Genomic DNA, 15,912 nt, shown 5'->3' with positions numbered 1-15,912 from the left:
GAAGTGGATGATGGCCAGCTCAGCTAGCCATGCATTTTTTGCATGCTTTGCAAACACTTTCTCATGGCATTAGGGTTGAATTAATCTGCTTTTGTGAAGTTTTACATTATTGGTAATTTCTCATGATTTATGAGTCAGTTCACCCCTTTTCCCAAGTTGTCAAAATAAAAAGAAACTCGCATTTTCAAAACTTCTGTGACATAGTTAGACACAAGTTATTTTGCCTCTGATAGATAGCACAGAGAATAGAAACTTTCAGGTCCGCTAAAGTTGCTAGATAGAGCTTAAAGACTAGCTAGCAAAAAGAGATAAAAGAATGCACACAGGATGATAAATGCAGCTGGAACCAGTGGAGAAACAGATAATGAGGAACATAGTGGCTTTTTTGACTAAGTTACGTAGCAAGAAGCAACAGCACATGCCTAAAGAAAAATTCAAGGCAAGGTCATCTATAACATTGGTGGCACTCAGTGAGTACTACCACCAGAGGCCCCTTTAGATGACTCTCTAGGACCATTAAAAGACTTCCAGCAGGAGGCAAATGCATGAATTAGTTCTAGGAAAAGTGGTATTATCTAGGAAGTACGTTGTAATAAGTATGTATGAGCATGATGGAATACATACCCTGTTGTAAAGTTTTAGGACACACATTCGATTAGAAGAGATATCCTGAGTGTGTCCAGTGCTGTAATAAAGAATGCCTGCTTTCTAGTACTTCAGATTGTGTTAGAAAGTTAATTTTCTGTCTGGTTTTGCTATCACCTCCCTTCCTTGCGGGTGCTTCCTCTGCTACCGTCATCTGCCTCTCTTACCTGTAGATGTGTTAAGAACAGAGACTCTTGCATGTGGTGTGCCAGTTTGGCTGCCTTTTCAGCACCCTTAGCTCTAGCCATGCCCTGCCTAACTCAGAGCTCCTTGCTGTTTTTCTTGGGTCGTTTCAGAGCTGGGTAACTTGTACCAGCCAGGTTGCCTGGCTTGATTGCCACAAACCTTTAATGTTCTGTCTCTGCCTAGCCAGCTAAGGGGTATGAAGTTAACAGCCAGTTTAAAAACCTGTGGGGAAAGTTCAGTCCCATTTCCATGGAAACCACACATCTTGTTCCCTCAGAGGTGACAACAAACAGAAAATTACTGTAGATAGCCAGTCTTTTTGAAATTTCATGGCTAGACAATTCTACCTCAGGTGATTTGCTTTTTGTTTGGTTTAAGTAATCCTTTGATAATTATAAAATGACTTTTCTTTAATTTGAGGATATTTTCCAGTTTCATGGACTGTAAAGCTGGATGGCCTTACAGAGCTCACAGGATGATTGGGTGAATAACATTATAAACCAAAGCAAAATGCACCCATTTACTTTCCCTCTTTCATTGCAGTGATTTTCCTTAAGCACAAATAATGAAATATATGTATATGAGCAGTGTCACAAAATTGTTGTTGCTCTCAAGTTACCTCTCAGAGTGCCTGTGCAGGGGCCACATTCATATTCTTAAAATTACTTCTTGTTTTTCTCTCCCTGTGGGATTGAAAGCCACCTGATTGAAAACCTTCTGATGTTTTAAGGTGCCTTAACTGCCATGGGACTGACAGCTCTTTTGCTAGAGGAGTCCTGAGTTCTATCAGCTTCAGATACCAAATTGTGCCAGCTTTTCTCTGTTTAGCATCTCATCTTCAGGTCTTTTTGTTGAGGAAGTTTCAGTTAAGTAAATTGTTTTTCTGCTAAAGTTTGATTTGTTTCTTATTCTTTGGTGAGATGAGGACAGTGCTGGATTTGTTGCTTGTCTGCAGTGTGACCCAGCAGGGCATTCTCTGCTCAGCAGGAGAAATGTAGCCTGCCTCCTCCCAACACAGCTCTCTGTTTTAGAGGAATGGGGACAGCTGGGAGATTCCTTTTCCAGCTAAGTGGTATGCTGGATTGTCAGATCTGGAGGGAAGGATATTCTGAATAAACAAAACACCTGGATAGTAGAAGAAGATAAGAGGCACTTAAGAATATCTTGACTCTCAATCCAAAATGAGGGTTGTTGGGAGTTGTGCAGTTGTAATCCTGCTGAATGCAGAAGAGCAGTGAGACTAATTCTGCAGGATGCTCACAACTGAGCAGAATGCTATTCTTTCACCATATAACCATTTGTTCCTCTTCGTGAGCCATTTACCATGTAAATACAGCCCCCTCATCCCTCTTCCACAGCAGATCTTGTTGCATATGTCCTAGGCATCCCCTCCCAAATATAGCCTGAATCCTGCTTGGGGCTCCAGTAATTGTGGCAAGGGCTTCGGAAGAGCCTGTGAAGTTGTGTAACCTCCAAGGATTCGTATGTCCATTGGTAGTGCCAGGAGGGGTGAATGCCTGCTAGGTTTGATCAACTGTGCAGGGCTGTTACAAATCTTGCTGTGTTTGAAACTTGATCTTGTTTGTGAGTCTTGATTAAAATCAGCCAACGAATGTGGGAGAGATTAGGGAGGCAGATGCATAATGTGATCTTAAGAAAATGCTTAAAGATCATGTAATAAAAAAACCCAGTAAGGGTTTGTCTTCTATATAAGAAAAAAAAATCCTTTATCTTTCTGTCTACTTTTCATTTTCATATGAAGTGGGCAGTGTTGTCATCTTAATTTTGGTTTGTTTATTATTTTAGAAAGTGTGGGTACAGTTTCTGAAGCTGCTGGCAATAAAAGCATTTTCAGTGAATCAGTTTCTTACATGGGAAAAAATCCCACTCAAAAAGCTACATTAGATGTAGCTGTAAATGGAAGCTGATGTCTCCGATGTCTCTTATCCCAACTCCATGGGCATATCTTAAAAGCTGTCATTGATTAAGCACCTGTGTTGCAGGTATATAACAGTATCCCAGTTTTGCATTATTTTTCGTGTTCTGGTAGGCTCTGTCATAACTGCAGAGAAAGCAAAAGTTTCAGGCCTGAAGAGCTGGCAAGCTAAATGTCGCATTGGAGGTGGGTTCCCAGGGCAAGAAGCAGATGTGTCATCTGTAGAGGAAGGACAAGGTTCTCTTTGAAGTGAAGATACGAGTTTTTAAGACGATAAATGTGGTTTTACTAAAAGCATTGCTGCTTCAGCTCATTTCACAGCCCATTTGTAATCAGTTGTTCAAACTGATGTTTGTTTTCTTGTGTCAGTGTAGAATTCTGGTGCCAGCAGTCCTGGTGATGCACATCGCAGTGTTTCAGGCTTACTGCTGTGCTGGCTCGTGGTGAAGTCATGACACAGCTTCAGCACTGATCATGCTCTTGCACAAAGGAACACAGATCTCCCTTGCCTTTCCTTCCAGGTAGGCAAGCATATCTCTGTTGTTTGCCTCTGGTTTTGCTGAGTGATTCTCAGTAAATCTTAGCAAGAATTGAATGATGAGAAAGGAGGACTACCACCTGAAACCGTCTCTTCTGTTTGCTTTTTAATACTGGAAGTGTTCTTACTCCCTCAGTCCTTTTGCAGTTAATTTTGCTCAGAGACTAGAACAAGATGTAGGGCTGAAATCTTCTCTATTTTGCGTGATGATGGCTTGTTTGCAACTCCTCTTATTCAGCAGTAAGAGGTGTGTACTTTTAATGTCCTTTGAAAGAGACATGAACTGTTGTGGCAAAAGTCAGATCCCTTCTGTAAAATATTCTGCGAAGCACATACAGAATAAATAAACCAGGACATGACAGAACTGCTGCATAAGACGTCATGCACAGCATTAGAGAGCTATGGGACCCTTCACACTGGTGTTTTACCGTTCTCCTGGTGACTCTGTTGGTCCTTCTTTTCTTGGCAGTTTAGTATTTTGTTTTTACTGTATTATCCTCTCCTGAGATTAGTAGTTTTCTACCTCTTCATGCCCAAAAAAGCCTCCTTGGATGTGTCTCTTAACTTGTCATTCGTATTCTTCAGGGGGTGATATTTGCAAAGATTGTAGGGAGGATATAATAATTCTGGTGTAAATTTATATTTGCTCATTGCTTATGTACATAGATATGTGCATTTACTTCTAAGATAAGTAAATTCTTAAAATTTTCCGGCAGGATTCCTTTTTGAGAATCTCTAGTCTAAAGTGGAGGGACTAGGCACTTCTAATAACTTACTATTTTATGTCTGTCTTATTTTTATAAATAACTGCCAGGTGTTCCAGAAGAGGACAGGGCTGCAGAACTGCAGAAAACGAAGACTACACCCCCTGTAAACAGACAGACTGTGGATACTGTGGAGCTGGAGGCTCTTAGGAAGTCCGTGGAGGACTTTTTCTGCTTTTGCTATGGTGGGTGCTTTAAATTCTTCTGAAGAGCTGTTCTAGATTTCTAAATTTTTATTCCAGTTTGGAGGAAAAAACTCCATGATCTTAGCCTTCTAACTACACTGCTATTTTTAGAAACTTTGAGTAGCTGTTTCTTAAAAATACACACATAGTGGTTAGTTTTCTATTTGATGTTTTGTGGGATGTGATTTGAGATTATTGCACAGTGCCTATTAGTGCCAGCACTACTTAGTTTCCTGAGAAGATTTGCATCCGCACTTGCTTTTGCTCCAGTCCTAGCCAAAGTTACAAAGTTTGATGAGGGGCTCATCCTTTTGCTAACTTCAGCAGTCTTGATGTCAAAACAACCTCCTCTTTTTTTTCTAGGTAAAGCTTTAGGAAAGTCAACGGTGGTACCTGTGCCATACGAAGAGATTCAGAGGGACCATTCTGCTGTGATAGTGCAGGGCCTGCCCGAAGGACTCGCATTAAAACATCCATCAAATTATGATATTTCTACCCTGAAATGGATTTTGGACAATAAGTCAGAGATCTCATTTAGTATCAACAGGTTATTTGCTCTCTTTCTTGTCCAACTTGGTTTTGTACTTAAGTAAAATCAAATTTAATTTTTAATTAAATACATTGCAGACTGTTTCTCTTAACCAGGAATTCTCTCTGTAATGTACACTACAAAGTAATTAACAATGTCTTTGCTAAAACTGAGTTTTTCTTTCCATATTTAAACACAGGTCTTTCCTAGAACCGAAGAAACACATAGGTAGGTTAATGTTTATTCAGACTAAACAGAAAAAGATTGGAATTTGAGTTTAGATAGCAATATACATAGAACATTTGGTCATGTCAATAAAGTGGCAAACTACGCAGAAATTTCTAGACTGTGAGTTGCGTTACTTATGGAGCTATAATGCTTTCCTTTATGCGTTCTGCCAGGAACAACTCGTTAGAGATGACATTCATTCTGTTTATTCTTTGTATTGATTAAGTTCATTCTATTTCATTCTTCATCCTTATACTGAATTTAAATTTAATGTGAACTGTATAGTATCCTAGGAGATGGAGAAGTGAACTTATGAAGGACTGCATTCAGTTTTTAGAAAATGCCAAGACTTTCCAGTGCTTGTGTTCCACTACCCAGCTGATTTTGGCATTTATATCTCATTTTAAAAAGTAATTTACTCTTCTGAAGTGGCTAGGTGTTGTAGTTCCTATGAAAGCCTCTATATATTAAAAATTCTGAGCTAGAGTGAATTTTGTAGAACTCTACAAAGATTCACTTCTAGCTTAGGAGAAGTCCCTTCTCCTGTTCCTTTCACGGTATCATGGTGCTTTACTTGCTAAATGCTTAAGTGTGAGGATTTGTTTTATGAAAATGATGAAGCAATCTCTGTAGGAATGTTGTCAAAAAGGAAATGTTTAATTTCTTAGGTGAAAGAGCTAGAAGTTGATGCTTTATTAGTAAAATTAGAGATGTGTTGCCTGTGCTCAGGTAGAGGACTAGAGATGGAAAATTACGGAGATTCTGGTAATAATACAGTTCTATCAAAAATACAAGGTAGGTTTTCAGTGTGCTAAGTGACATTCTAAAAATGCAAGCTGTTTGTGTCTAGGTACAGTTTAATGGGATCTTTCTCTCATTATCTGTGAATAAGGAAAATATGTGCATATGCTTGTAAAATGTGAACAGGCTTTTGCTTTGTGAAATCAATGTTACATTTTCAATTTGTGTTTGAAGTAAATAGAGTACAGGAAATTCAAATATTGTCTTTTGACTTTCAGGAGCTGATATGACAGATCCTTCACATTCAATTATACCTGCATGTGGAAGGTGAATTTAAAATAATATAGAATTAAATTTTTTTTTAATCAACTATCTATTTTCATGTTGTATTCTTTGTCTTAATGTGCTTTTTCTGCCCAGCTGACCTTTGAATAACTTTTGCTTTCTTGGCATTATAAAAAGCACAAAGCTCAATCTTCTATTTGTTTTGATCATTATTTGTGAGGAAACTGTTACAATTTAAACAAATGGCAAAGTTTCTCCTTGGTTTAATTAACCCAATGAGTTATCTTAGTTCACAGTCTGTTAGTCAAGGCTAAGTTTGCCATGCTTTATGGTACAGCAGTGAGGGAGAACAGGGGAGGGGAATGTTGCTTCCTTCCCCCTCCTCAATTTGAAAAAAATGATTTTTTTAAATTAGTAAATGAAGATACTATATCTGTAATACATCAAAAATTTGTTAATGTGAAAACAGGGATCAGTTTTCTGTGCTTCTGTGTTTGCTTCTCATTAAACGCTAAACATGACTTGAATATTGTGTGTAGCTCAAAAAAATGTAGGAATAGGAGATTGCTGGCAATTCCCTTGTGATAAATCAGATAAGCCAATATGCAGGGTTTTTTATTTTTGTGTTCTTGTTAGAAAAAATTCTGGGAGATTGATTTTGTTGACAAGCTATAAAGCTTGAAGAACTTCCCAGAAATCTAAGGTTTGTTTTTAGTAATGTCATTCTGTTTGATTTGTTTATTTTTATAGTTGTCCTCCTGTTAAAGTGAAAGTGGAACCAAGCAAGGATTCTGGTACGTTCAAAAATTTGCCTTAATTTGCAGCAAAAAGAAAAAAAAGGCCAGGTTCTGTTCAGAAGACTGAACTTAAGCAAAGACAGAAAGCTCCAAAAAAAAAGAAAAGTAGCAAAAAGACATCCTTTGAGATGGAAATGAAATGATGGTGAGATGGAAAAACTTTTCTTTCTTTGAAACTGTCAATTTTCAGTTGAGTTTTTATCAACTATTAAACCCTAGCCAAATGCTTCCATTTCAAGAGGGAGGAAATTTTTCATACATTGTAGACTAAATTTATCTTTATGTAATTTAGAGAAGAAGAAATTCCTCTGGTTTATTGGCTTTTTTTGTTCTTATTCAAGATGTCTTTGTCCCTAATGGGAAGCAAAAACTTGGTTTATTTGCTAATATTCCTAAAATATTGAAAATGAAAAAATGTCCATTTTCTAGCTAAAAGAGAAATAAAAAATTCATAAATAACAAGATGTGTTATTAAAAGATTGCCAAATCATTCCTAAGTTGCTCTGCAGGTAGCAGATGATTCCCCAAGGCACTGTGCTTAATGCTTAAGTGTGTGCTGTGATGTAAAGGCAAGGATAATCCCGTTAAAGCCTGTGAGGTAGCAGGTGTGCTGGGAGATGTATCAGTGGCTTTCCCTTTTGCTGGGTTGGGCTGCAGTGCTCACTTTCCTATTAGAATTAAGTTTTTACATGTAGTCCAGCTTTTTGCTCTTGTTCTTTGTGCTTCACAACTTCAAATTTGTGGTTTAGGCACCCTCCATGGTTAATGTTCAGCTTGACATACACAAAGGGTTAAGTTGAAGTTTTTGCCAAGTCAGTCCCAGACTCTTTCCAGTGCAGCTTTCTAGGCATTTTAAGTAATTCTCACAGAAGAGTGACCACGAGCTTTTCTAGGACTTTCAGCATGAGTGATAAAATATATTTTTTTCCTGTGGTAGCATGCAAAGAGGAAGAAGCCCATTTTTAAAATACTATTCAGATCTGAGACAACATCTGCAGGGAAGTGTAGTTTGTAGGGAAGTATTTAGTCCTGGATCCTTCCTGGAGGTGACCAAATTGAAACGTAAGAAACCAGCAGATCACTTTGTTACCATTGTTTTAGCTCAACAAGTGTGTAATTTTCTTTTTTTTTTTAATAGAGGCCAGCAAGGATCTTGGTGGGTGCTTTTGTTTGTTTTGTTTTAAGAATCTGCTTATTACTAGTTTCCATATTTGATTCCTTTTTTGCTTCTACAGGAATTTCTTCAAAAATGTCAACATTAACAATGAAGCAGGAAACAGATGATCCTAACTACTATCAATTTAATACTTCCGGTAACGATACTAATTTTCATACGCGTTTATCTCATGGAAGGATTGGTTGCCTAAGTGTTGATCTCTCCATGCCTCTCTTTCTCTAATTTTTGGTCATCAAACATGTAATGACTTATCTCTGTTATGATACAGCATTTCCATCACTGCCTATTACTTCAGATCTGGTGAAGAATGCCAAAAGACCTAAAGAACAACTTCATCCCGAACCCATATGTGTGTGTTTGGTCTGAAGGAGAAGTTCCAGGGGTCTTTTGAACTGCATGATGTATTTTTCTGAGAGTTCAATGTGCAGACTCTGTAACTCCAATGACTTAGTTAAACAGGAAATAAACCTTTATAGTGATGCTTTCTAGAGCACTGCTTGAATTTTTTTCTTTAGTTTAAAGTTTCAGTAACTTTTATACATTGTACATCACAGAATCAGCCATTCTAGGATTCTGTGATTGGAAGTGTTACCAATCACTTCTCTTGTATGGAATGACCAGTATGTGTCAAAATTGTATTGAAAGGTTTATTTATGTGGAAAAAGCATAACAATATTTATGAGGCCCATGGCTCAGCCTCTGGATGTTTTAAGTTGTCTCCCAGTTGCTTTGCCTCACCTCTATGTATCCATTTAACACATTGATCTCAGCTAGGAGTGGAAAACAGAAATTGTTATTTCTTTATATTGAAATGAACAGTAATTAAGTTGTGATTATAAATGGCAATATAAAATAACTAAAACCTTAGATTTATTATTTCAACCTATGTGTATTTGTCATTAGGTTAATTGAGTAATACAAAGAAATGTGGGCAAGCTGCCACACATCTCTCAATGATAGTTACATGTTCAACAGTGAAGTGCAAAACAGCACATCCCTTTATTTTGTAATATTATATGTTATTGAGATAACATTTTTGTGTGTGTTCAGACATGAAGATTCTTGAGACTGTTTTCTAATGTGCTTTAGTAACTAACTGTGGGATTGTGGAATCAATATTTTCACCCTAGCATATCTCAAGTAACATATGAGCATCATTCAGGGAGATCTCAATCATAGTATAGCAAAGTGTCACCCCTTGACTGTGGAACTGGAAAGGTGTTAGGATTATCTGCTCTTGATATGTGAACATTACCTAGCCTTGGAGGATGAGGTACATTTACAGGCATGAGTTAATGTAGTAAAAGTAGATACTGATGTGAAAACAACCTAATCATTGTTCCTTCCAAAGCCAAGTCTTTTCATCCTTTTGCTTCTCATCCCCGTTGTGGTTTTCCATTTCATGCATAAAAATGGTGTTGGAATTTGGCCAATAGCCCACGGTGTAACTCAATGCCATCTGAAGAGAGTCTGCACTGAAATCGCTTCTTTACAAAATAGTATCCATTGCACTGTGATGTGTGTGTCTGAGCTGAAAAATCCAAGTTACACAATATGCTTCCAGAGTGAAGTCTAAGCACATTTGACAGGGGGGATTTCTGTTGTCTTTGACCCAACTCTAAATTTAAATCTTCTGATTGATGAAGAGCAATATATATCTCTTTCTGATAAGGTGGTGCTTGACTAATAATCCCCCCTCTCCACCTGCAGTGTAGTTCTCCGAAATGGCATTTAAAACAAGACAAAACTGTGTATATTGGTGGAAGTGATGGGGTGCTGTGAACTAAAAGAGATGTTTTTTCTTTCATGTCAAGTCATGCTGACTTGACAAGTAAAGCAGTTTCCCCTTAATTCTTCAAGTAGCTACTCTGATTCAAGCCAAAGGTTGTCCAAACTGTAGAGAGCTATAAATTCTGGAGGCACATAGGTGTTTGTGTTTGGGTGGTGGTGCTGTACAAGAAGTGAAGCATAGAAAAGTGCAGTTATTCTGCACAGAGGTGTTCCTGAGGAGTGACGTAGTCTCCCCCAGCATTGCCTTTGGAGACATGCTACAAAATAAAGAAAATGGATAAGGTAATAAATTTTGCTAAAAATAACCTACAGCAAAAGCCAGGCTTATCTATTTCTAAGAAGAAACAATTGTTAGAGAACAGCAATCTGCTTAGGGCTTCCTGGAGAAAATGATTTACTGATAAAATTTCATGGTTATGTTTTTTCTCTAAGTGCTTCTTCTCAAAGATCTGTAATGCTGGTCAAAGTGCTGTGTGCCTGGGTGGCACACTAACTCTTCCTATTAATCAAAGAGGGAAAATTACAGCTGTAGGTGGATGTTCTTTTCATCTTGGTAGTAGGTTGCACCATTTGGATGTTGCCATGAGTTAATACTGAATTACTAAATTTAGAACTGTTTTAGCAGTACACAGTAAGATGACTGAGAAATAGGGACTTCAGCCATTTAAAACTTCATGTTTTAACAGAATATAAGGGACAATTTTCTGTCAGTGGGCACTAGCACTATGGCAGTGGGTGTTTTTTTCCAGTGTCCAGGACAAATATTAAGGTTACTGCATTATTAAACTTGGTGGAGACCAAAGACAACCTCTCCTGAAAGAAGGGTCCAGATTTTGATGATTGACTAAATGAGGAAAAGGAGTGACTAGTGATCATCAGGACTAAGTGAAACAGCCTGGAGCATTTCAGCTATCTTAGTTAATATTCCTGCGTGTGCCCTATCTGTAAGTACCAGTTATTATGGCTCTTATGAAAAAAAACCCCAACAACTTAAAATACTCTTTCTTGGTTTAATGGTTCAAATAGAATTTAGTATTTTTACTAGAAACGAACAAATTAAATAATCATCTCTTCGGAGTCAGATACATTTTTAGATTTGAGAATACCCCATTTGTCCTATATAAAAATAAACCTTTGGAGCTCAAAAGTGCAGCACTGCTGAGTAAGTGCTGAGTGCTCTGTGCTTTATTAGCACAGGGTAAAGCAGGGCTTTTTGGAGGCATATCCCATACAGAACTTAATTATTTGCTGACTAAGGACCAAAATCTTTGTAAAAGTGGCACGTTATCCTGTAAATTTTGTGGATGTAGGTCTTCACTACCGCTGATGCCTTGAAGTTAAAACAAAGGAAAATGGAAGCAGAAGGAAAAGGCTGTAAACAGTCTGTCCTGTGAATTGGCTGGTTGTGTTTATAAAACACTTAGAAGTGAGTAAAAACTGCCTAGCAGCTTTTCTCTTTAAAACGCCATGTAATTTAACAGTGCTGTCAGTTTTGGATATTTTGACAATGTTAGTGAGGCAGTTAGACTATAGGACATTCATCCAAACCCAAATGAGATTGAAAATCTCTTCCTCTAGAAAGAAAAAGCCCAAAATGGGAATGTAAACTTTGCGTTTATTCTCACTCTGAAGCCTTAAAAGTAATGAATGTCTTTTAGTATGTCTCTAGCAAGAAAATATTTCTCCTTTGAAGATCTCTCAGAATACTAGAATTAATGTCCATTTTAATAGCTGTGAAGCTAGGCTGGCATGTAAGGCTGAGTATGCAGATACTATCTTAAACCAAGAAATTCCAGAAAATATCTTGATCACAATGTTGTGCTTCCTGAAAGGAATCACATCTAGGTCACATTGCTACTACATGGGTAGCCAAGAAAAAGCCCAGAAAAGTGAGCATTGCAGGCGATGCTTATCCATGAGATAATAAATCCATTCCTTCTGCCAAGTGGCACAGGTTTGGCTCTGTAGTGTTAGTAGGACATTAGGACATAATCCATTAGAAACTGAGGCTGAGAGGTTTAGAATCAGTGTAAGTAAATGCTGTGTGGGTGGGTAGACAGAAAGGATAGTTGTGACTGTGGAGGGAATGACATCTACTCTTGTTTTTAGTGGAATTGTTAGAATGTGAAATATCACCTATTTGTGACAGGCATTTCAGGAGTTTAAATTTATGCCAACAGCCATCTCTTACAGAGGTTCCTCCAGCCCAAGCATGATCTGTAATGTATTTATCTGCTCATAAAAGACCAAGTTTTGGTCTGAGAGTTCCCAAGTGTCTGTGCTGTGTAGCAGAGCTGGCTGTTAGCTGAAGACCATACCTCTGCTTTCTTTGGTGCTTTCTCTGGTTCAAGGTGAAACTGCTTAGCTTTGTCTACAGATCTGAAGTTCAGATTCCGAGACATAACCATACTGAAAGATGTTCTAAGGTGTCCTGTGGTTTTAGTAATTAAATCCCCCATGTCTGTGTCCATCCTTCCTCCTACATCCTACCTTTTGCAGTAGAATTTAGTTCTTCTTTCCTGGGTTTTCTTATTTTTCTACTTCGTGATTTTTCTCATATCTTTATTTCTGGATGGAACTTCTTTTGATCTGGTTACCACTGTACTTGATTTTTGCTTTCCTTGGTTATGTCATGTCTGTGTATTTCTGCCTGTTGTGGGCATGAATGCAGTAAAGTGGAAATGTATCTGTTTTTGTTATTATCTCTTGGTGGTAGAACTCTTTCAAATTTAATTTTCTAGTCTTTACTAAATTAAGACAGTAGAATATATTGTTTGACACTTCTTAATTTCTGAAACAATTTTTTCAAACTGCTTTTTTCTCTGTCCAAGCTTCACATATGAAAAAAGGTTAAAGTTTCATGAAATAAACTGTGTTGGTCACTTTTTAAAGAAATCTAATGGTTTTACTACATGTACTGTAGTTTTTATCAATATTAAAGATTAAAGGACTGAATTGTCTGTGCTTAATCCTAAGGGCTGTAAGTCTACTTAGTTTCTTTTCGACTAGAGAAATATTTCTTCAAGTTTGAATGTGTGAAAGACTACTATTTTTCCCTTTTTTATTTCTGTCACAGTATGTATTTGGCACAAAGATAATGCAATAGAGAATACTGCAGAATATGTAGGTGAAACAATCCTGTCAGGATTTCTGAATTAAAGAATAGATGCAAAACTATGTGCATATTTTGGGATATTTGGTTATAGTTGATTGGATACTCCTGTGTGTCAGTGCCTTATGAATTATAATAATTGCATGTTCACAGGAGTTCTTAGGAAATGACAAACCTGACTGGTGCATCTGCTGAATATGCTGATTTAAATAAAAGCAAATTTAGTCCATGGAGACATTTTCAGCACACCCACTCACCCCTGACAGTTGCAGATCACACTATTGGTATAAGAATTCTTTCTGGTGAGGCCTGGAGGTCCACCAGTGTCTCTGGCTCTGCCTTGCTCCTTTTCCTCCCTGTTTTTTCCTGTCTTTGGACTGTGGTCTCGACTGTGTCAACATCAGTCTTTGTGGAGCTGTGTTTTGAACAAAATCAGGGAGCTCCTCTGAAGTAAACAGATAAATATTTTAAAAAAAACAACAGGGAAGCACCTTCCACCTGCAAGGAAAAGTGGCAGGAGCAGATCTAAGCAGCACTTGCTGAAAGAAATGTGTGTCAAGCAAAGAACCGTGCATAGGTTCCTCACTTGAAATGCTGTTCTTTTTAAAATTCCTTGAAAATCTGAATAATCAAATTAGGCAGAACTGTTCAAGTTAGCATTATTGTAACCACCTAATTATCATTATTTTCTTTAATACTTAAATATTCACTTATTTGATACTGTGTATGTACTTTTACTTGATTAAAATACTTAAAAAGTCTGATTGTGACAGTAATATTTTCTGTGTTTTCTTGTTTACTGTGCAGATGAAATAGAGTTTAGAGTATTTCATTGCCTTATTAGTTAACAGTAGTTTTTCTGTAGTGAAACTGTTAGTACTCTTGATACACTTATGAACATACCTCTAAACAACTAGAATTTCTGATCAGCTATATGATCTTCTGCAGATTGCTTTTGCAAATGAACACAGAAATTATTGGATTTGCACAGAACAATTAGTCCAAATCTGTCAGTTCCAGTTACTCCTGTTTGCCACACCTAGGCTAGTTTTCCATACCTGTGCTATTTCTGTGGCATAGAATGGCCTCTTGCTCAGTCTGGTGTCAGTTGTGCTATAAGCAGCTCACCCTTCCAGCATAGCTGCAGGAGAGCCAGAGCGTTAAGCAGTAGGATTTTAGGAGTGTTAATTTAATCTGTTAAGTGTAGTTTCTGTGCTGCTTTCTGCACCAGTCTTTTTTAACCAGTCTGTTGTAGTCTTCAAAAAAAACCTGTTGTAATGAAAAGCAATTAATCCCTGTGAATTTATGTATTTAGTGTAGGTAGAAATTTTGAAGTCAAAGAATACTCCTTAGGAATATAAATTTTAACAAACAGGAACAAGATCTAGCTGATTAAAATGCCATTGAAGAATGGCAGAAGCATAAACATTTAATTTTTAAAAATCAGTTTATTGAAACTAAAAAACAGTTGAAAGCCTGCTGCTCAGCATTCGTCTCTTGACTGTTCAGTAGTCAAAGAAATGCACAATGCTGCCACTAGCCCCATTTTTATTATGTTGAACCAAGTAAGTAAGGATTTATAAATATTTAATATTTAACACAGTCTTTCCAAAGTTCAACATTATAGAAAGTATGAAGTGAGCACATAATATATGAAATTAAGAGTTATTTGGCAAATTCCTTTATGGACTGGAAATACATGTTTGTTGTGAGACACCCTTAAAAAACTGTTCTCTCTCTTCTCAAGCAGGCCCTTCCAGAACATCAGAGATAGATGAAAAAATTGCTCCTGGGAAAAGTTACACAGGTAGATCTTTTGCTTTCCTCACATCTGTTTTGGAAATTGAATGTGTGAGTTTTGCTTTTCACAGCTTTGCTACTTGATTTGCCATAAAACTGAGGGTATTGGAACTTAAACATGAATAGAAATGAAAATTTCGGTTGCTTTTATTTCCAGCTGTCCAAGTAGAGAGACATGTAGACAGGAACTTAATTTCTTCCCTTTTTTTAAACTTAAAGAGGAGTATCAGGTTGATCACTCTAAAGCACTAGTGATTTGTGTGAATTGGTATGTTGCTCAAGAAGTTCAGTCTGTTTCATAATGGCTTGTAAAGTTGAATAAAACACTGCTTTATAAATTGTGAGTGCAACTTAATTTCTTTCAGTTCAGTGTGTGGTGAATGAGCACATAAACAAAAAAATTAATGGAAAGTCTCTGATAGTGGAAGCATTTCCTTACTGAAACTCCATAATAGCTGAAATACATTTACGAAAAAATTGTGCAATTTTAAAAAAGTTTTTACTGTTTGCATTAAAAATACTAGTTTGCCCACTAGCAAAGATTAGAAAACACTAACCTGCTTTAAGCCCATGAATTTTGTCATTAGATCAGAATGTTCCTGCTACCATGAATTTCTAAAACGTGAAAACAGCCTTCTGAATGTTGTTCGTGTGAACAAAATAATTCTGGAATTTCTCCAGTGAAAATACTTTAAATAGTCAGTCTTAAAAGTTCCTTTTGTATTATTACTGTGGTATTTTTATATTTGTAAAGGAAGCCATCAGCATGGTATCATAGTCAGGCATACAGAGACCTGAAAGAAGATCCTCTTCAAAATGCACAAGTGCAGCTTTGCTGTGCCAGAGTAGCTAAAATATGTTCCTTCACACACTGCTGCCTAATCTTGGTATAGTTTCTGATACAATTAGCTTCACTTTCTCAGACTGTACTGCAGTTAAGTATAAATTGCTCTTTCTCCCACCAAGTGTTGATGAGCTAATCCTGTTTGTGTTGTTGGTGCACACTGCCCCAACAAAAGCATGGTGATCATGAATTTCCCTCCCATGTTTCATTGTTGGCCTTGCAGCCTGTGATGGAAAGCATTCTAGCGGAGCAACCATGAGTCTGTAGAGATGGTAAAGCAAATACATAACCTGTGGGGATCAGAGCCTTTGTTTATATTTTCAGTAATCCAGGGTAGCAGAGGGGAAAATACTT

The 15,912-nt window shown here is 37.3% G+C and overlaps 1 protein-coding gene across 8 annotated transcripts in view; it reads left to right on the top strand.

Annotated features, from left to right (window-relative positions):
- Window positions 1-15,912, top strand: part of GTF2I (general transcription factor IIi) — a 101,477-nt gene that overhangs the window by 29,339 nt on the left and 56,226 nt on the right. For 7 of the 8 annotated variants that reach the window (XM_039562704.1, XM_039562700.1, XM_039562705.1 and 4 more), the window contains 7 exons: window positions 4,120-4,254; window positions 4,618-4,801; window positions 4,983-5,011; window positions 6,031-6,079; window positions 6,788-6,831; window positions 8,070-8,147; window positions 14,662-14,721. In XM_039562704.1, coding sequence (XP_039418638.1) covers window positions 4,120-4,254; window positions 4,618-4,801; window positions 4,983-5,011; window positions 6,031-6,079; window positions 6,788-6,831; window positions 8,070-8,147; window positions 14,662-14,721 — 579 coding nt within the window. The remainder of the gene's footprint in view (window positions 1-4,119; window positions 4,255-4,617; window positions 4,802-4,982; window positions 5,012-6,030; window positions 6,080-6,787; window positions 6,832-8,069; window positions 8,148-14,661; window positions 14,722-15,912) is intronic. The other variant, XM_039562701.1, reaches the window with a different exon arrangement.

Source organism: Corvus cornix, chromosome 19 (assembly GCF_000738735.6).
Source record: "Corvus cornix cornix isolate S_Up_H32 chromosome 19, ASM73873v5, whole genome shotgun sequence".
NCBI classification, from domain to species: domain Eukaryota; kingdom Metazoa; phylum Chordata; class Aves; order Passeriformes; family Corvidae; genus Corvus; species Corvus cornix.
The sequence above is the reverse complement of the archived record's forward strand: the minus strand, read 5'-3'. Positions and strand labels throughout refer to the sequence as shown.